Genomic DNA, 20,822 nt, shown 5'->3' with positions numbered 1-20,822 from the left:
GGAATCCTGTTCCTATTTATTTGGTGGGAGGTGTCCTTTCTCTAGGTATGTGGATTCATTTACCACTTTCTCTAGCATACTATGGAGTGATATTGATTCTTGACTTATTTTTTGACTCATCATGAGGAGTTAATAGCTCTTTGGCTTTACTTGTTCACTTAATATTCATTGAGAACCTGCTGGCAACAAAGCAGTATGCTGGGAATGATGGGGAAAAACAAGATGATTATGACTAGGTCCTTGTTCTTGAGGAGATTTCAATTTAGTTTGTAGAGAGAACTAAAAATATCTAATACAACAAAAGGGGGAAATTTTCACAAATGCTACAAGAGATACAAAACACTATGGGAATTTCGAATGGACAAGGGCAGGAGAAGGATTTATGAAAAGTGTAAAGAAAAAGGAATAGGATTTCAAAAGCTGAAAATAGAAGGAAAGGCACAGAAAATGGCATGAGCAAAGAAAGAGAAAAAGAAGGATGAGGAGGGGTAGGGGAGGAAAAAAGAAAAAAAAAGAAGGATGAGAGTGCACGTCTAAGGAGGGCAGCTGGAGGAGATTGATTTGGCAAGAGGCAGTGCTAGGATTCAAAATATATGGATTCAAAATATATGGTATAGGATTTCCATATACCATCTTATCTCTAAATAATCTAGTTTAATAGCTTAACATATATTAAGAAAGTAATGGGAAATAAAATCAAAAGGTTGAATTGAGTGCACATTTTTGAGGTCCTCAAGTGTACCATGAAGCATTTCAGACTTAATTCTGCAATATGAACAGTCACTAAGGCTTCTGAAAGCAGGAGAATGACATAAACAGGTCTGTAACAGAAGAATATTCCGGGGGCAGTGAGCTGACAGAGTATGGTGGTCAGAAGTGGAGAGCTACTGTAACACTCTAGGTTGGCAACAGGAAAAACTAGCAGTAGCAGAGAAAAAGGGCAAATGGTCTAGATGACACAACTGCTAGAGGTAAGAAAGAGACAGCATTCAGAAAATATGCCAAGATTCTGAGCTAGAGTGTTTGGGAGAATGATGTTTGGGAGAATGACAGACAGGTAAAGGAGCCTGAGACTGAAGGCTACTGAGAAAAAAGGGCAAACTTAATGGCAGAAAAAACGATGATAGAAACGACTGGCAAGGATTTTAGTAATAATAAAAGCACCTGGCTCTGAGCTGAGCATTTTATACTCTTCCAGTGTTCGCACTGAACATTGTGCCACATTGTGAACACTGAACACTGTACCAAAAACCTTGTGATGTAATATCATGAGTCCCATTTCATAAGATGAGGAAATAAAAGCTTAGGCCAATTAAGGTCACGTAATTGAGTCACAGCAGAATAAAAAGGGCAGTGGGTAACAAGAAGGTTGCCAATTCCCAATTCTCATCTTAGGAGGAAGGGTGTCAAAGTCTTAGTTAAGACGGTAGAAAGAACTTCTGTAAAATGGTGGGTGAAGAGTCATAGGACATTTTAAAATTTATTCAACCAATATTAGTGCCAGGCTGAGTGTGGAGTTTCTACAATGGAGACACACATTGCCTGCTCTCACCCAGCTTACAGGTTAGTGAGGGAGACAAATCCACAAAGCAGATGAGTGCCGCATGCAACAGGGACGTGGGGGTGGGGAGTACCTTGTCCAGCTCAGGAAGGTTTCTAGGCGAAGGAAGGAAAAAGTGTGTGCGATGGCCTAAAAGCCAGAAAAGGCAAGGTCTAGTGTGGGGAGTACAAGTCATTCAGTGCAGCTGGAGCATAAAGTAAAAGGAAGATCTTGCTTGTAATAGACCCTTTGTTCCCAGGGGCTTAACCTAGGAACAGATATTGGTGAAGTGGACCTGAGCTGATGAGCTGATTGGAGTTACAAGTGAAGTTTATAGAACTAACTGGTCCCAAACTTTGCAACCAGAGGGTTACTGTAATGCTGTGCAACCCAGAAAACTGTCTGAGAAGTTGTGGGTTTGGGAACAAAGTAGTGGCCAACAGTTGGTTTGTTAAGGCTCCCAATTCCAGGAGGATCTGAGAGGTTGGCTTTCTCTCTCCCTCCCTTCCTTTAAAAAAAAAAATCTATTAGAACGCCATCCTATATGTTTACAATGATTATTTTTATCTACAGAGGTTATTAGTACAGTGCTAACTGGTGACTTTTCTCCCTGGGGCCACACTATATGGAAAGTCAAATATCAAAATCAGCTTGTTTTCGAGCAGGGAATGGAAGAGACACTAACATGAACTGATATGTTCAATAACATCAGGCTTCAGGCTCGTATCACCTTTTAACAAAATCCCGATAGCGCGCATGCGCGCGCGCGCGCGCGCGCGCGCACACACACACACACACACACACACACACACATTTTTATACGCTATATTACATAAATGTCATACACTAGAGTTTTTATTGCAGTTTTATTAGCCCCGCCCCTTTTAATTTGGTTCCCTCTTCTCCTTTACTCCTCCCCACCAGGCCCACACTCCAGGACGACTCCTATTAATGACTTAGTACGCACTTCCAGGTTTCCCCTCCATGTTCATATAATCATACGCAAACACATACATATATATGTAAATACATAGAGATTGGTGAGACTTTTAAAAAATAATAAAATTACTAATTGTTTTCCTCACTCAACAATACAGCTTATGGAAATCCCTGCAATTCATATAATCCTAATTTATTCTTTTTAAAGTTGCATACTGAGCAATTTTAAAATTATGCTTCCATTGTTTTTTATACTGTGCACAGATGTAAAAAAATCCTTTCATAGATTCTCACAGAAACTATTTTTTATAATTTCAAGTGTCTAATTTTATATCCTTATTATAAATATATTCAAAAGCACTATATGGTATTGTTTTGCATGAATTCATGCTTTATATAAATGTATTACACCATACACATCCTTCTGTGATTTGCTTATTTGAGATTTATCCTTATTGATACATGCAAATTCAGTTCATTCATTTTAACAACTGTATAGTGTTTTTGCCATTTTTATTCTATTTTAATTATAAATTTTATTTTACTTAGTTTTTCTTTTCATCCTATTTATGTATAATTTTTATAAGGAATAACTGCTGAACTTGGTCAAATGCCTTTTCTACAGGTTATAGAGTTACATGTTTTTCAGCTTTAGTTTGTGGATGATGTTGATAGATTTCCCCCAAATTGAATTACCTTTGCTAGAATAAATCCTGCTTTGTTGTTCTTTCTAGCTTTATTTCTGATTTTAATTTACTAATATCTTAATCAGAAATTTTCATCTACTGTCAAGTGAAATTACGGGGCTTTTTTTATATCCTTATCCGAATTTGGCATTAATGATATGTTGCTTGCCTCTTTAAAGGATTTTGAGAGCTTTCTACTTTTCTCTATGTTTAGAGCATTTAAATTATATTTATCTGTTTTTTAAGAATAAGATCAAATTCAGCTGTGAATGCCTCTGATTCTGGTGACTTTTTAATAACTTTTTAATCTCTTTTAAGGAAATTGACTTATTCAAGTTTTCCACATGTTGGGATAGTTTTGTTAGAAAAACATTAAATTACTCTAGTTTTTTTTTTTGCCATAAGTTAGCATGTAATACTCTTAGAATTCTCTTAGTATATCCAGTATCTGTATTTATGTCTCCTTTCTCATTCCTTATCTTGTATATTTTTGCTAGCATTTTTTTAACCTAATAAAATAATCAAGGCTTACAAATTACCTAGTTCATTGTTTGTTTTTTAAAGAAGCAGCATTTGGGTTTGTTTATCCCTTCTTGAGTTTTTTGTTTATTTCATTAATTTCTGCTTTTTATTTCTTCTTTTTTCTTGTTCTTTTTCTAATTTCTTCTAAATGCCAAGTTTCTTCATTGTCTTTCTCCTTTACTACTGAAGGAATGTAAGATTAAAAATTTTTATCTGCGTTAAGGACTTACTGTATTTCTTCATAGTTTGAAATTCCCCTTTTGATTTCTTTGACTCAGGGGTTATCCAGCAGTATTGTATAATTTCAGTAGGATTTTCCAAGTGATATAAAGTTTATATTAGTACTTTTTAGCATAGGACAAAGTCTATTTTTTCTAGCATATGCTTAAAGAAGTAGTACTCAATTTGTGACACAGCTGTATCCCAAGAGCCCAGGCTTAACGTAAGTCAACTTGCTGAAGTCAACAAATACCCAAAGAAACAACACTTTAAACGACAAAGAAATTTGTCTTTACTTAATTTCCTTCAGGTTGGCTTAACGATAGTTAAATTTTCAAAGAAACCTATAAGAATCTCTGTTGCTGAAATAATACTGCACTAACACATTAGTAACACTGTCTCAGTATTGTTCTCTTAGCTTTTTGCAGCATTTTCTAGAGTGACCCTCACAGCTAGATAGGGAAGAGGTGTGGGAAGGAGTTGGGAAAGAGCTGCATTCTATACAGTCACCCCCTTGGAAATCTGCATATGTGTTAGCATATTAAAAAATCTGAGAAATCCTGCTTACCTTTGGTTAACTAAGATTTCCTAAATGTATTTGATTACCTTATTCTCTTATCAATTAATGCCTGTTAACTCTTTGTGAAATGCAAGCCAAGTAGATAGACATTCCTTGGAGAAAGAGACAGTGGAATCAAGTTCTTTGTCTCCTCTGTGGGTTACTCACACCTGGGGCTCAGTAAATGTTTGCTGAAGGACTTGGTACCAGAGGAGGTATAATGTGGCAACAGCAGATGTTAGACAGCCCACTGCAGCTGTTCTCAGTATGCTCATACATAAAGTGTGTTCTCTTACTAAGGAACACTAAATATTTTGCATCAAAATATACACTTTCTTTTCTGTTTTACAATTGTAAACGGAAATTCATAAAACATTGTCCCTATCCAAATTCAAATTTCAAAACCTAACACTCTGAGGAGGCCAACAAAACCTGGTAAAAATAATACTGCAGTTGCAACACCAATGGAGTATGAAAAGCACATACACACGCACACACACACACTACCACCCATCGTCATGTATACTGTATAAAACGTCAGAGACTGATGACTTAGGGTATCACCAGACCAGAGTATGTTCAGAAAAATGAAAAAAGAAACTTGCCAATTGGTTCCACTGTCCATATTAAACTAATAGAGTAGAACTGCATGCTTTGGGTTCCTATTCATTTAGTCTTATGATTCAGCCATGTAATTTAATGGTCATAAAGTAGACAGTGACGAGGTAGAGCAAGGAAGCTTCAGAATTGTAAAAATATGGACAATGTCCATTTATTTGGCTAGAGAACTTCCACTTTCAAAAACTGAGACGTGAAATTTTATATCTGTGATAGGTATCATTAGCTGCCTTCAGAGCTCTGATTTTGTTTGGGGCAACAATGCACACACAGCTGGGAGGGATACATCATAACTGATCTACGCCAATCATGGATCTCCTTCTCACCAATGCCAGGTAAGCAGCTTCCCATTTGTAGCTACATGTAGCTATGTACGTGACTTACCCACGTGGCCAGTGAGACAAAAGGAGAAACCTGCTGGGAAGGTTCTATGAAAGATTGTTCTTTCAACAAAGAGCCACACAGGAAGGCATTTTGTCCCCACCTCATCCTTTTTTGCCTAGAACACTGGTGTGAAGAAAATAATGCCTGGGGCTGCAGCCATCACCCTTTGACCATGCTGTACAAGCAAAAGCCTAAGAAAACAACAATGTCAAGTCAACTAGAATGGGAGGAGAGTAAGACCCTGATTCCTGGTAACGTCATTAATTCAAGGGTACAAAGTCTGGACCTACCTGTCTCCAGATTCCTTGTTAACAATAAATATCCTTATGGTTTAAGCTCCTACTGGATATGGAGTCATTGCATCCAATTGTTTCTTAACTGACACAGTAGTGTCCTATGTTTTCATACTGTGATGAAGAGTATAAATTACTTATTAACATTTCAGAATTTAAAATTTTATAAGAGAAATAAGGGATACAAGAGATTTTTAACTTTCACTTCATATAATGCCATATTTAAATTGCTTTTATTAGCATGAAATGTTCTGTTTAACGTTTAATGATAGAATTAAAAAATAAACAAACTTAAAAAGACAAGTAATAGGAAAAATTGATCCATACCCGTACCTTTCCGTGTGTTCTCTGTCACATCTACCCCAAACTGGATAATGTCACCAGAAAGAATTTCACATGGTGGACTTTCTTCAGAGCCTCGACTCAATCTCTGGCTATTTATAAAGGTACCGTTACTACTTTTAGTGTCTTGGAGATAAAACTGCAAAAATAAAATTGAAAAAAAAAGTCAAAGATTAACAGTAATAATTCCAAATCGTCTTTAAAAACAGTACTTCCAACTTTGCAAACTACTGCAGGTGGATTTTTTCCCCCCTATCAATTCAAACTACTTGTTTCAGCTAAGGTTCTCCCTTCAATATGTATAAAATTACAACCTTAAAACTGGGTGATTTAAAATCCAGCGAGACAAAAATAGTACAATTATTTTGGAAAACAGTTTATAAGGTCCTCAAAATGTTAAACATAAAGTTAGCATATGACCCAGAAATTCCACTCCAAGGTATACACTCAAGAGAACTGAAAATAGATGCACTCACAAAAAGTCGTACACAAATGTTCACGGCCGCATTATCCATAATAGCCAAAAAGTGGAAATCCAAGTGTCCATCAACTAATGAATGGATAAGCAAAATGTAGTATATCTATATGATGTTATATTATTTGGCAATAAAAAAGAATGAAGTATTGATTCATGCTACCACATGGATGAAACTTTAAAATATTACACTAAGTAAATGAAGTCAGTCACAAAAGACCACACATTATGCAATTCCATTTATATGAAATATCCAGAATAAGTAAATCCATAGGAACAAAAAGTACATTAATTATTGCAAGGGGCTGAGGTGCCAGGGAGCAGGGAGTGGGGGGTGAAAATGACTGTTAATGGGTATAATGTTTCTTTTCGGAGAGATTAAAATGTTCTAAAATTACATAGTGGTGACGGGGGTTCATAACTCTTTGAAAATACTAAAAACCTCTAAATTGTACACTTTAAAAGGGTGAATTTTATGGTATATGAATTATATTTCAATAAAGCTATTATGTTTTTTAAAAAGCCAGCTAGAAAAAATTCTATCTTTCCATCTCACTCTGATTTTGTAATTTTCCTAAGCTGTCTGGATTACATCAAAGGAAGTATTGTTTATTCTACAGGCAAGGACAATTGATTTTAGGTAACACAATTAATAGCTATCCGTTAGCTAACATCCTCGGTATCAGGACCAACACATCATCAGTAAATTCTTTGTGATAAAGCAGATTGGAGACGCTAGAAACTGAAATACTAGAATCAACTATGAAAGTACTGCTTCCTGGCCTCCCAAACTTGCCTTTCGTCACTTAGGTAATCTTCCGTCTTTAAAAAGGGAAGGCATAGGAGGAAGTACAGGAAGCCTACCTGTTTATCACCTGCCTATCCTAAAAAAATCAGGAACAACTGGGATCACACACAACAGACTTACTAGGAAGGGAACAACCAATAAAAAAAGATGTACCTTTCTTTTTGAATTTTTCTACACTCTCCAGCCCTGCTTATTCTAGCAACATATTTTCACTGAATTCCTCCCTAAAGAAGAAAGAAGAGAAAACTAATATTTATTAAAATACATGTAACACCACAGGCCTTCATTTAACCTTAACATTAAAGCTGTGATACAGATATTACTTCCATTTATAAGTGAGAAAAGTGAGGCACAGGCAAGTTTCTTTCCAAAGGTCACAGAGCTATGGAACATAGGAGCAAGGATTCAAATAATAGAATTAAAAGGACCATTTTTCCCATTATTTCACACTGACATTTATGTTTCATTTATTCTTCACTCCTCCCACAAGCTCTCTTCCAAAATGAAACACAACAAAAGAATAAGAAATTTGCAGAAAATATGAAAATGACATTTCTTTTCATTAATTCCTAGGTGACAACTTAAAGGTCACCAGTCTGTCTATAAATGGCTTATTCTCTGTTTATAATTCAAAACAGACCAACTGTTACTTTGGCTAGCAGTTTGTATATTTAATTACAGACCATAATAAAGAAAATTGTCTTATTTTACAAGTCCATTTGAAATTTACAGGCCTTAACATTTCATACCAGGGAGAAGAGCACAGGCAATACACTCAAGTGGGAACATTTATCCTCAAAATGTCTTCTACCCTGCAACCTGCTGTTATACTGTATAAGCGAGCTTGGTTTTCATTTTTTAATATATTCTTGGGAAATGTGGCAATATCTGGATTCTGGTTTGGTCATTTTCGGTAACGCGTGCCTTGGCAAACCAAATAAAGGGACTATACTAGATTTACAGTGGTTTTCAAACTTCAAGTTTTGATCCATTAGTGGTACTATGTCAACGTAGTGGGCTGCAACCAGCATTTCGTTTTAAACATTAAAGAGAACAGAACAGAAATAAGAATATATGAAATAAGGTTCGCTACTGTTTAGCAAACTTTGTTTAGAAAACAAAAGGTCAGTGTGTGTGTGTGTGTGTGTGTGTGTGTCTCAACACCTCATGTCTGTAACTCTTACATAACTCTAAACCCACAAATGTTCAAATTAAAATACTTCATATTAAAAATATTTCAAATTAAAAATAATCAAAGTTAACCCAGGTTCTTTTTATTCGGACACATCTATATTACTGTCCAAAGTATTCCATGGTACGTTGGGCATCCACTTAGCTTTATCATTTACATTAGTTGCTCATTCTTCCTTTGCTCTCAAACTAATGGCTTCCACACATCTTTGAATAAAATCCGAAATTCTCACCATTACAGCCTATAAAATCTTACATGATCTGGCTCCTGGTTCGCTCTCCAAACTCATTTATTTCCACTATTCTCTCAGCCACACTAACCTCCACTCATGTCTCTGTGCTTCTGTATAGCTAGACATTTGTTTACTTCCCTGCAGAAATATTTTCATCGATATGATTTAATCTTCTGCCTAAGGCTGTTTTGAAAGATCGATATAAAAAATGTTTCTGCACCTCCTGTGAAACAATCTGTCATTATTCAGCCTACACTGAACAGAAGCTATTCTACTTAAAATCAAGTTAGAATCCTCAAGGTACATATGAAGAAATCAACTTGTTTGCAAGAGAGAAAGGACTGTGCTTACAGTCCCTGGATGTATTTCCTGTAAGTAGGTATGTTAGTTTGTTCTTTGTCACTTTCAAACCAGAAGTATCTTTCTCCTCTCTGCTGATAAACCTCCATCAGATTTACCCCTCCCCATCTGTAAAATAAATCATTTTGGGCAACTCTAAAAAAAACAAAGTCCTGTTGGAGCTTTAACTATCTTTATTTCCTAATAGCCTAAGGAATGCCCAAGCAACTCCAGGGCTTGCAAGAGCCACTGGTCATTTACTCTAATAAAACCTTCTGTAGCTGGTGGCTGAAGTTCAACTTTCACTCTGTTTGGGCTTTATCTTGAATTAACCCTTTGCTTTCTTTCCCATGAATGAATGTTAAGCTCCCAGAATTCAGGCAGTGACGATGATCCTTGAACTGAAGGGCTGTCCCTGCCTCATCAGTCACCTTTCCTTGTCTCTTGCTGATCACGATGACCTCCAATGACTTAGGGACAGTACTTGATGGATTGCATAATTTGTTCTTTGGCCTTCAGAACAGAAGTTCCGAATGAACAGCAAGTTTCTGCTGTTCATTCCATAAACAAATACATTTTTAATCACTTTCAACTTTGTTACAAACAGTAAATATTTTCATTTCCACTATAGTGATAAACTGCTTTTTCTAGTCCTTTCTACATTGATTGGTTTTGAAATATCTAAACACCAATAAATTAATAACATTTGAACTGAAGCTTCAAAACAAAGCACAGACATAGCAGACACGCCATAGGCCAGAGGTCAGAAACTCTAAGTCCATACAGGGAAGTTTTAAAAATGTGAATGCAAAGTGGATTATGGATTCTAGATGCCAGATGCTGTATCGTATGTTTTTAATCTACTTGAATCACCACCTAAAATTAAACAGTGACTAAGATAGCAAAACCAAAATCCCATACACAACATTTTAACAAAAGTAGGTGAGAGGTATCCACATGAACCTCAAAATACAAGTGAGAAGGGAAAACTATCAACAACTCCAGAACCTGCATGAAACCAGCATGTGTGCAGGAGGATGCACAGGGAAGCAATGAGGCGTTTGAGGGACTTGAGGAGAACATCAAAATAATTCGTAGGTATTTACTGGACAGTGTGATGGTCAGTTTTTGAGAAGAAAAGCAGAAAACTGGAAAGGTTTAGCCTAATCCAATAACAAGTGAGTGCCAGGTAAGTTCTGGAAAAGGCTGAAGCAGTCTTGAGTCAGATAAATTCTTAAAATCAACCTGACAACCAAAGTTGCTTTCCAGAACAGGGCTCCACCCTGAGGGAAGCTCCTAGGTGTGGAACCAAAATTGAGCAAAGCAGGAACAACAGAGATAAGGAAAGAAAAGGTCCAGAAAAAGTAGAGAAGGGGAAAGAAAGTCATATTTAAAAAAAAAAAATTTACAAACAAATTAAAAACCAGAAGAGGGAGCTCTGTGCCATTAGAAAAGTTATCCTGAATCATGACCCTTTCTAAAAAGTTCAGGAAAACAAATTTCACATAAAAATGACTAAGAAAAATGTCAAGGTCCCATCCCATACAGTTATTTTAAGAAAAAAGCAACTTAAGAGTAGAATAACAGCTCTACAGATAATGAAAGACAGATCTTGGGCACAGATCAAAATTATACTATTTCAAAACAAGCTAAAAGGCATTGAGAAACTAATTCAAGACATGAAAGACAAATATAACTCACAATTACAAAACTCTAGAAAAGGTGAAAGAACTAAAAAAGGAATAGAAATAAAATGAAAAATCATTTCAGAAACGAACACAAAATTAGAAGGACACAAGTGGGTAAATATAATAATGCACTAAGAGAAATAAAAGACAAAAAGGAGGAAACTTTTAAAAATCAAAAATAAATTAAGAAAGTGACATCAGCAAAATGGTGGAGTAGGCAGCTCTAAGCTCCCAGCCCCCTTCAGAAACATTGAAAAACAAGCAGAAACCCTGAGAACCAAGTTTGTTAGAACTCTGGAAAACTTTTATAGCAGCCAAGTGAACTCTGAATCAAGAAAAAGGACACTTAAAAATGGTAGGAAACCTCTGCAGCATTACTTACCCACGTCCCACCCCCTTCTCCAGTACAACAGAGGTCTTAACGACGCGAGCCTGCATTCCCAGCGTGGGATCCTGGTACCTGGTTCCACCGCAAGTAGAGCAGGCCTAAATTTCAAATGATCATGACTATCTGTTCTAACCTGTTTGGGGGCTACCCAACGGACTGATGCAAGGCTCTTATCTCTGTTTAGCCTACCTTCGAACTCACGCAAGCTAAAAAAAAAAAAAAAGCAACTGGCTAAAAAAGTGGGATTTATCCCAACTGGTTCAACATAAGAAAGTCGACCATTGTACATTAATAGAAAAAAGAGAATGAAAAACCCACACGAGTATCTCAGTTGATGCAGAAAAGGCATCTGACAAAATCCAACATCCTTTCATGATAAAAAACAATCAGAAAGCTAGGATTAGAAGGAAACTTCCTCAACGTGATAAAGAACATTTATGAAAAACCCACAGGTAACATAACACTCCATGGTGAAAGACTAAAAGTTTTCTTCCTAAGATCAAGAACATGACAAGGAAGCCCGCTTCATAACAGCTGCCTAATACTGTACTGGAAGTTCTAGCCAGGCAAAAGAAAAAGAAAGAAAAGGCATCCAAATTGGAAAAAAATAGAAGAAATCCAAAACACTAATTCAAAAAGATATCTGCACCCCTATGATCACTGCAGCATTATTTACAATAGCCAAGATACGGAAGCGCCCTAAGTGTCCATCAGTGGACTATTAGATAAAGAAGATGGGATACATATATACCCAGGAATATTACTCAGCCATAAAAAAGAATGAAATCTTACTATTTGTGACAACATGGATGGACCTAGAGAGTATTATGCTAAGTGAAATAAGTCAGACTAAGAGAGACAAATACCATATGATTTCCTTTATATGTGGAATTTAAAAAACAAAATGAACAAATAAAAGAGAAACAAATTCATAGATACAGAGAACAAACTGATGGTTTGGGAGGGGGTTGGGGCTGAATGAAAAAAGGTGAAGGGATTAAGAAGTAAAATTGGTAGTTACAAAACAGTCACGGGGATGTCAAGTACAGCATAAGGAATATAGTCAATAATATTGTAATAACTATGTATGGTGCCAGATGGGTACTAGATTTACCAGGGGGATCACTTCATAAGTTACATAAATGTCTAACCACTATGCTGTACACCTGAAATTAATATAATATTGAATGTCAACTGTAATTGAAAACTAAAAAATTTTTAAAAGACTGTGTAAGGAACTGCTAGAAATAAAAGTTGAAAAGGAAAAAACAACAAACTGGAAAGGAACAAGTCAATTATATCTATTCACAGATGACATGATTCTGTATATGGAAATCCCACAGAACCCACAAGAAAGTGATAAGAGCTAATAAACAAATTTAGCAATGTTGCAGCATACAAGATAAACACAAAAATCAGTTGTGTTTTTATACATCAGCAACAATCCAAAAAGGAAATTAAGAAAGTAATAGCATTTACAATAGCATCTAACTAAAATATCTAGGAATAAATTTAACCAAAGAGGTAAAAGACTTGTACACTGAAAACTACAAAATACTGCTGAAAGAAACTAAAGAAGATTTAAATAGAAAAGCGTCTCATGTACATGGATTGGAAGGCTTAATATTGTTAAGGTGTCAACAGTAACCAAAGTGATCTATAGATTCAACACAACCCCTATCAAAATTCAAATAACATTTTTTTTGCAGAAATGGAAAAGTTGATCCTCAAATTCACATGGAATTGCAAGGAACTGTAATAGGCAAAACAATCTTGAAAAAGAACAAAATTGGAGGATGCATACTTCCTGAACTAAAAACTTACTACAAAACTACAGTTATCAAAACTGTGTGGTATTGGTGTAAGGGATAGAATAAGAGTCCAGAAATAAACCTGGACATCTACAGCCAACTGAACTTCAACAAATGTGCCAGATCCATCCAATGAGATAAGAATAGTTTCTCCAATAAATGGTGCTGGACAACTGGATAAGCACATGCAAAAGAATGAAACTGGGGCCGGCCCAGTGGCTCAGGTGGTTGGAGCTCCGTGCTCCTAATGCGGAAGGCTGCCGGTTCATTTCCCACATGGGCCAGTGGGCTCTCAACCACAAGGTTGCCAGCTCGACTCCTCGACTCCCACAAGGGATGGCGGGCTCTGCCCCCTGCAACTAAGATTGAACACGGCACCTTGAGCTGAGCTGCTGCTGACCTCCCAGATGGCTCAGTTGATTGGAGTGTGTCCTCTCAACCACAAGGCTGTGGGTTCGACTCCCACCAGGGATGGTGGGCTGCGCCCCCTGCAACTAACAATGGCAACTGGACACTGGACCTGGAGCTGAACGGCGCCCTCCACAACTAAGATTGAAAGACAACAACTTGACTAGGAAAAAGTCCTGGAAGTACACAGTGTTCCCCAATAAAGTCCTGTTCCCCTTCCCCAATCAAATCTTTTTAAAAAATAAAAAATAAAAAAATAATGAAACTGGACCCTTAACCTCACTCCAAATACAAAACTTAACTTAAAATGGATCCAAGATCTAAATATAAGATCTAAAAATATAAAATTCTTTTCAGTTGTTATTTCTTGAAATATTTTTTCCTGCCTCTTTCTCTCACTCTTCTGGGATTTCCATAATGTGTTTATTAGTACATTTGACGTTGTCCCATAGATCCCTTAGGTTATTCATGTTTCTTCATCTTTTTTCTTTCTGGTCCTCATAGGGTTTTTTGACTCCTGCCTGCTCAAATCTGCTACTGTAACTTCCACTGAATTTTTTATTTCAGCTATTGTACTTTTTACAATTTCTCTCTCTATTGAAATTCCCCACGTGTTCACATTGTTCTGATTTCCTTTAGTTCTTTGTCCTTGGTTGCCTTCAGCATTCTGAGCATAAAGTCTTTGTCTAATAAATCCAATGTCCGTGCTTCCTCAGGAATGATTTCTACCAATTTCTTTTTTTCCTGTGAATGGGCCATAATTCGCTAATTCTTTGAATGTTTTGTAATTTTATTGTTGAGAATTGGACATTTTGAATATTGTTCTATGACAACGCTAGAAATTAGGCTCTCTCCATTCTCCAGGGATTTGCTTTTGTTTCCTGATGAAGGCTGCAGTTTTCTCTTTAGTGATTTTTCCAAACTTTTTTTCCCCCCCCACAAAAACTATATTCCTTGTTGTGTGTTGTCACTGAAGTCTCTGTTCTGATATCTCCATGGTCAGCCAGTGACCCAACAGAGATTTCCTTAAATGACAGGATCCAATGAGGAAAAAAAGGGGCAAGGAGGTTGTCTTTTTAAAACCCCTTGGCAGATGCCAGAGAAGCCACTAGGTCTATGGGGTTTAAAACAATGGCCAAACTCTGTGCTAGCTCCTCAGCCATAAGAAGCACCAATCAAAACATACAACACCGATTTCTGAAGGACAAGCAAGGTCACACCAGGCATCATGGGCCACCAGACTCACAGCTGCCTGCCGCAGGGATGGAGGATGGAAGATGGTGGCCACTATGCAAAACACCAAAATTCTTGGAAATTTACCAGCTTTTCCTCTTTAAGCACTCGCTGTATACCGCAAGACTCCAGAGTTCCAAATTAATTGCTTCAGACAGCTCATGCTAGCTTAGCAGTCTTGGTGAAGGAACCAATTTTTCAAGCTCCCCTCTCTACCATTTTCCATGACATCACTCCCATGAGCCATATGCCAACCTACAAATCTTTTCTTGGGCCAAACTGGTACCTAATCGATAATAATAACTACCATTTATTTCTGCCTGCTATGTGCAGGCACTTCTGATCCTCAAAACAATCCTACCAAGTAGATATTACCATCCCCATTTTATAGGTTAATAAACTGAGGCTCAGGTATATTAAGTAGATTGCCTTTGTCTCACAGCTACTGAAGATTTGACACTGGTTATTCCTTCAAAAACTCCACATTGCTTTACTACTATCCGACTTCAACTAAACACTCTCCGCTCTTTGAATCCAAACTTACGAAATCCCACTTGGTTTATGAAGTTTCCCTAAAGCAATTCTAATAGGAAAAGCCGATTTCCACTCTGACTCCATCCACCTTTAGGCAAATCATTCCGTGGCTAACATCACTTGGTGCCTGTCTCAGCGAAATTGCACGTCTGTAAAATCAAATACAGAGTAACTCTACACTGACAATAAATTAAGAGAGTCTGAACTAAACACCCAAATCTTGAGAGGATGGTGAGAAATACAGTTAGGCACAGCCAGTTGCTAAGGATGCACTCAGGAGTGAGGGCGGTGATTTGAACGGAAAGGTGAGGAGGCGGAGGGGGAGAGGGACAGGTTACTGCCGAACACTTATATATACAGTTAAAGCCCGGCCAGAGGGTAACAAAACAAACAAAGGAAGAAGTGATAGACTGAAGCTGTAAGAGAGGGCTTTGGACTTGAGATTTCTTAAGAGAGAAGCTACTACCAAAGGATTTGAAGAAAAGATTGTTTTAGGGGGATTATTCTAACAGCTCTGGTAAGTGAGCAGCTGTGTGTAGGATGAACTGCAGTGAGTCACCAGAAATAGGGAAATCCATGATTTGTACATTTTTGCCACCAATAATTGAGTTAGTTCTTAGAGTACACAAAAGTCCTTATATGCATGTTACATGCAAATTAATTGTTTATATAACCTTCCAAGATTCCTGACTAGCAAAGCACCACATGTTTTAGGGGCTGGAATTTTTAAGTTGTGCCACTGACGAGGGAAATACCAAGTTTTATTCATATGCTATAGGAAAACACATAGAAAAGTGGTAAAATGTTCTTGCCAAAATGAAATGTCACATGTAAACTAGAAGGTACCTACCAACATATACCCAAAGGACTTGCAAATGTTATGAATTTGCCAAGATATTTTTCATCTCCAAGTGACATTCCAGACACATTCAATATGCAGTAATTTTTGTGTGTGTGGAGTTAGCTCACAAGAGAAAAAGTATTTCTATCTCTCTACATAGGAACAGAGATAAGATTATGAAGGACAGGAGAAGAGAAGGTAGAAAGGAGAAATTTTTAAAAAATTAACGAGAACATTACAAAATATACAAACCACAGCTAGAATGATTAAGTCTTTTAAAAATGTGTAATCAAATTGTGACAATCCTTCACTGAAATTTAGGACAGAACAAATTAGATTTCTGAAGCTCAGCAAGATACAAAGTAAACAGCATCAGAACATTACAGTTCTGAGAGGTGAGACTATTGAAAGCCAACACCAACTTCTAATTTGGAGATTAACCTAAATTCCCACATCCCAAACGGATGGGTTGACAAGCAAATCCTGATCATTTTCTCCTCTAATGATATGTTCATCACAGCACGATGCATTCACCTTCGTCTTTGAGCCTCCTACTTTGGTAGTTAACTAGGATTAAAGAACAGGTATCTATTCCAAACTCAATCTTTTAGAGCCTAAGAAGTCTCTAATTACTTCAAAGAATGTCAAAAACGTAATTCCAATATTTAAAATACGTATGTACTTATTAAAATGTCATGTATTTTAGCATATTAAGGATAGAACAAGGGGTACTGTGATATTTTAAATACACAATACTCTGACTATATTTTATAGGTCATTATTTTCCTCACCAAATGTTAGCTTAAACCATCCTGAGATCAGCTGAAATAACAAAATAATTGCACCACCACTCTGATAGTTAAAAAAAAATAAAAAACCTCACCCATAGAATAATAGCCTTATGCCACAAAAGGAAATCATTGTGATCACATTTGTGGGAAATATAGAACAAGGTCACTATGTTTAAAAGATGTAGCCTTGGGGCCGGCCCGGTGGCTCAGGCGGTTAGAGCTCGTGCTCTTAACTCCGAAGGCTGCCGGTTCGCAAGGGATGGTGGGCAGTGTCCCCTGCAACTAAGATTGAACACGGCACCTTGAGCTGAGCTGTTGCTGAGCTCCCAGATGGCTCAGGTGGTTGGAGCACGGGCTCTCAACCACAAGGTTGCTGGTTCGATTCCTTGAGTCCCGCAAGGGATGGTGGGCTGCGCCCCTGCAACTAGCAACAGCAACTGGACCTGGAGCTGAGCTGCGCCCTCCACAACTAAGACTGAAAGGACAACAACTTGAAGCTGAACGGCACCCTCCACAACTAAGATTGAAAGGACAACAACTTGAACTTGAAAAAAGTGCTGGAAGTACACACTGTTCCCCAATAAAGTCCTGTTCCCCTTGCCCAATAAAATCTTAAAAAAGAAAAAAAAACAGATGTAGCCTTACATATTGTTTAATAATGCACACAGTGGGCTTGATCTAAGGGCAGTTGATAGTGATTATATAGCCATTAAGAGGCAGGGAAGAGGGAGAAACTTTTAAAAACATTTTCCATTAAACATAGGCAAAATTGGCAAAACGTAGGAATCTAGATCTTATTTAGGGGGGAAAAAACTGCCCATACATAAAACAATTCATTTGACAAACAAATTCAATGTAAATGTTAAAAGATGCAAATATACATCTGCCCCAAAAAGGAACATTCATAGATTTGTAAGATGCTTGCTTAATAAGAGCATGAAAATAATCATGATGGTTTTTCCCGTTCTTCAGGCACAACCACTCAGGTTAGCATATAATTTTAATGTTTAAAACAACTTGGTCTTTACTCATGTCTCTCCTTTCAGTGATAATTAATTCTTCAAGAGATTTGTTTCCTCAAGACTTTGACAATTCACACATCCATAGTTGAGTTCTTTAAAAATTATAATTCTACTTTGAATGAGAAAAGGAAACAAAGTCACTAACTCGGGACTATACGTGAATAAATAGAAATAATTAACAATGCAATTTACGAAACAATAATTTCGAATGAGATGGGAAATGACTATTGGGACCAAAGAAAATAAAGCCCTTACAGGGTTGAGTATAGTACAGAAGCCCCCATTTTTCTGCTGCCACATGATTTAGAATGTTAAACACAGTCTACTTCCAATATCCCCACGACATCCACTGCTTCTCAGGATGGGTGGGTAAGAGTTAAGAGTCACCAATTCTTTTTCTTATTTTGAACTGAAATTTAATAATAGAAAGTATCACATTCGTGGAGGTGGGGGGATGGGGTGAAAAACAATAAACTGGCTAGTTTCCTTCTCATATAATGCTGTATAAATCATCTTATAGAGTTATAGAGTGCTTTGCAATTACAAAGCCATTTTCATATACTTTACTCTCATTTAATTATTATAAAGATCCTATATGGTTGACTAAATAGAATATTTCAATCCTTATTTATAGGCATGGAAACTGGCTTAGATAAGCTAGGAAAAAATGTATCACATTTCAAATTCCACCTCCATTTATGGCTTAAACACAAGGCCTTGAACATTTTTCCCTAGAAAACTTTTAGGGCCAAAGTGAAGTTTTCTTTTAAAAGGATCACTGATTTCTTTCTCTACCATGAAAGGTAACATCACTTATTTCCAGAATTCAGCTACACAGAAATTTTAACAACAGAGCAGGGCCAAATAAAGAGTTCATTCATTGTTCAATAGTGTCAAAAGGATACCACATAATTTACAATAATCACAAGTTTTTGAGTGCTTACTATGTGCTTGGATAAACAACTTTCCATTCACTCTTTCACTTAATCTTTATAACTATCCTATGAGGGAGGATGTTTCACTATCCCTGTACCACAGATAAAGAAATTAGGACTAAAAGAGGTTAAATAACTTGCCAAAGGGCCTCCCAAGCTAGTAATGGAGATAGATACACATTTTAATCTTTCTGATCTCAACCATTCTGCTGTGCTCCTTACATTTATCTGGCAATTTCATATCCACTATCTCTAATGTTTCTCCCAACCACCCTGTGAGATAGGAATGATTTTGAGGATCAGAAAATTGAGGCTGATCCACCGCCAAGCGGCCTACCTAGAGTCACAATGGAGAAAATGAAACAACAATCATGCGTTATGACGCCAAACCATCAGGAAAGGTAAACTTTTTAAATTTCACTCAAAAATGCCTTCACTACCTGCTGCCACCTACTTGACACACAATCCTAATAAATTTGGGTTTCCCAGGTTCCGTGTCCAAGGCAGGTTCCTAGTCCCAAAGGGAACATGCTTTGCTTATGCCAGGAACTACGCTAGGCACATTATGTTCCTTAACTCCATCTGAGCTTCGGAACACTATGAAATAAGCAGTATCCCACATGAACGGACAGGGTCGGGAGTTAAAGCACATACCCAAAGATTACACAGAAAGCAGGAACAGCAAAGAAGGCCCGTTGGCCTCCTCGTGACTATGGCAAGTCCGTGAAGATCAGGATCAGTGATGTCCCTAGACCTTAAGAAAATGCCTGCTAGAATAGGTACCAAGTAAGCATTTTAAATAAATATTTCATGAATATAATATTTACAGCCCTGACTCATTCCATCATTTACCCACCATTTCCTGAGCACCCCTGGACAGGAATTCAGCCATCAGCCACATTCTACTAATAGAATGAATGGGTGAGTACCAGAAGCCACTTAGAACAAATGCAAAACAGTAGTAATAACAAATCCTAGCAGTCATAGTAATATTATAGAACCCCCTAGGTATCTAATATATGCCACCAATTCCTACAAATTCTGATTCAGAACAGTCTCTCCATGCACACTGCCTTTCCCTTCCCCTCACTGTTCCTCTCAGCCAGGCCCACAACCATTGCCAAGGTGATGACTATGATTCCACACTCCGCACCCTCCACACTGAGGTGAGTTATTCCCTGAAATACTGATTCCCTGATCTCTTTGTTTCTCTTTATAAAAGGGCTATCGACCCTCTGCTGCTTTCAAAATCAAATCCGAGAGCTGTGGTAACTTTTAAAATCTTTCAAAATGACCCCGTCACCCTACCTAACCTGATCTTCCACTCCTCCTGAAAGCGTGGACCAGCCATTCCATCCCTGCTTAACTACTAGCAATTCTGTGCACAAGCCCCAGGCCTCTGTTTGCTTATGCTGTTCTGGGACCTGAAAAGCTCTTGCTTCCATCCACGCACACTCTTTACTTGTTAAAAGCCTTCTTTTCTTTCTGAAGCCCAGTTTAAACATCTTAGTAAGATTTCTCTCTCAGATAACATTTCTCACTAAACAAACACCTAAACCCGAGACTCAAGGCTTTATTCCAAGTTAAGCAGCTAACTCTCAAACCTCTGCATCCAAATCACACTTTGAGCAGCACTGACAATCCCATCTTTTCTAATCTATAACATTCATTCCCTGTCAGAAAGTTCTGATAGGCACAAGTCGCAAATGATTTTTTTTAATGTAGACTGAATCAATGAAAGAATTCATACTCTAGAACGGAAGCTATAGAGTTTTGATTTACCACAGGATAGGCTAAACTGTCTTACATCTAAATAATACGCTGCATGTAACAGAGCGCACATTGAAGGTTTGAATTCCAGCCCTATCACCTTCTCATTTACCGTGTGACCTTGAGCATATTTCTTAGCTTCTCTTAGCATTCCCCTGGTTATAAAGAGATATTTATAAACCCCTCCGTATAAATTGAGGATAATATCAGTACCTACCTCAGAGTGTTTGTGATAAAGGTTAAACTATGTTAA

At 37.3% G+C, this 20,822-nt stretch overlaps 1 protein-coding gene across 40 annotated transcripts in view; it reads right to left on the bottom strand.

The window, feature by feature from the left end:
- SLMAP (sarcolemma associated protein) overlaps positions 1–20,822 on the bottom strand; it is a 121,424-nt gene that overhangs the window by 66,304 nt on the left and 34,298 nt on the right. For 26 of the 40 annotated variants that reach the window (XM_033132911.1, XM_033132916.1, XM_033132917.1 and 23 more), the window contains one exon: positions 6,094–6,241. In XM_033132911.1, the coding sequence (XP_032988802.1) occupies positions 6,094–6,241 (148 nt within the window). Of the gene's footprint in view, positions 1–6,087; positions 6,242–11,218; positions 11,320–20,822 lie in introns of those variants that run through there. The other 14 variants (XM_033132886.1, XM_033132884.1, XM_033132910.1 and 11 more) reach the window with 2 other exon arrangements.

This window comes from Rhinolophus ferrumequinum, chromosome 17, assembly GCF_004115265.2.
Source record: "Rhinolophus ferrumequinum isolate MPI-CBG mRhiFer1 chromosome 17, mRhiFer1_v1.p, whole genome shotgun sequence".
Taxonomy (NCBI): Eukaryota; Metazoa; Chordata; class Mammalia; order Chiroptera; family Rhinolophidae; genus Rhinolophus; species Rhinolophus ferrumequinum.
This window is presented reverse-complemented; position numbering and strand designations above follow the sequence as displayed.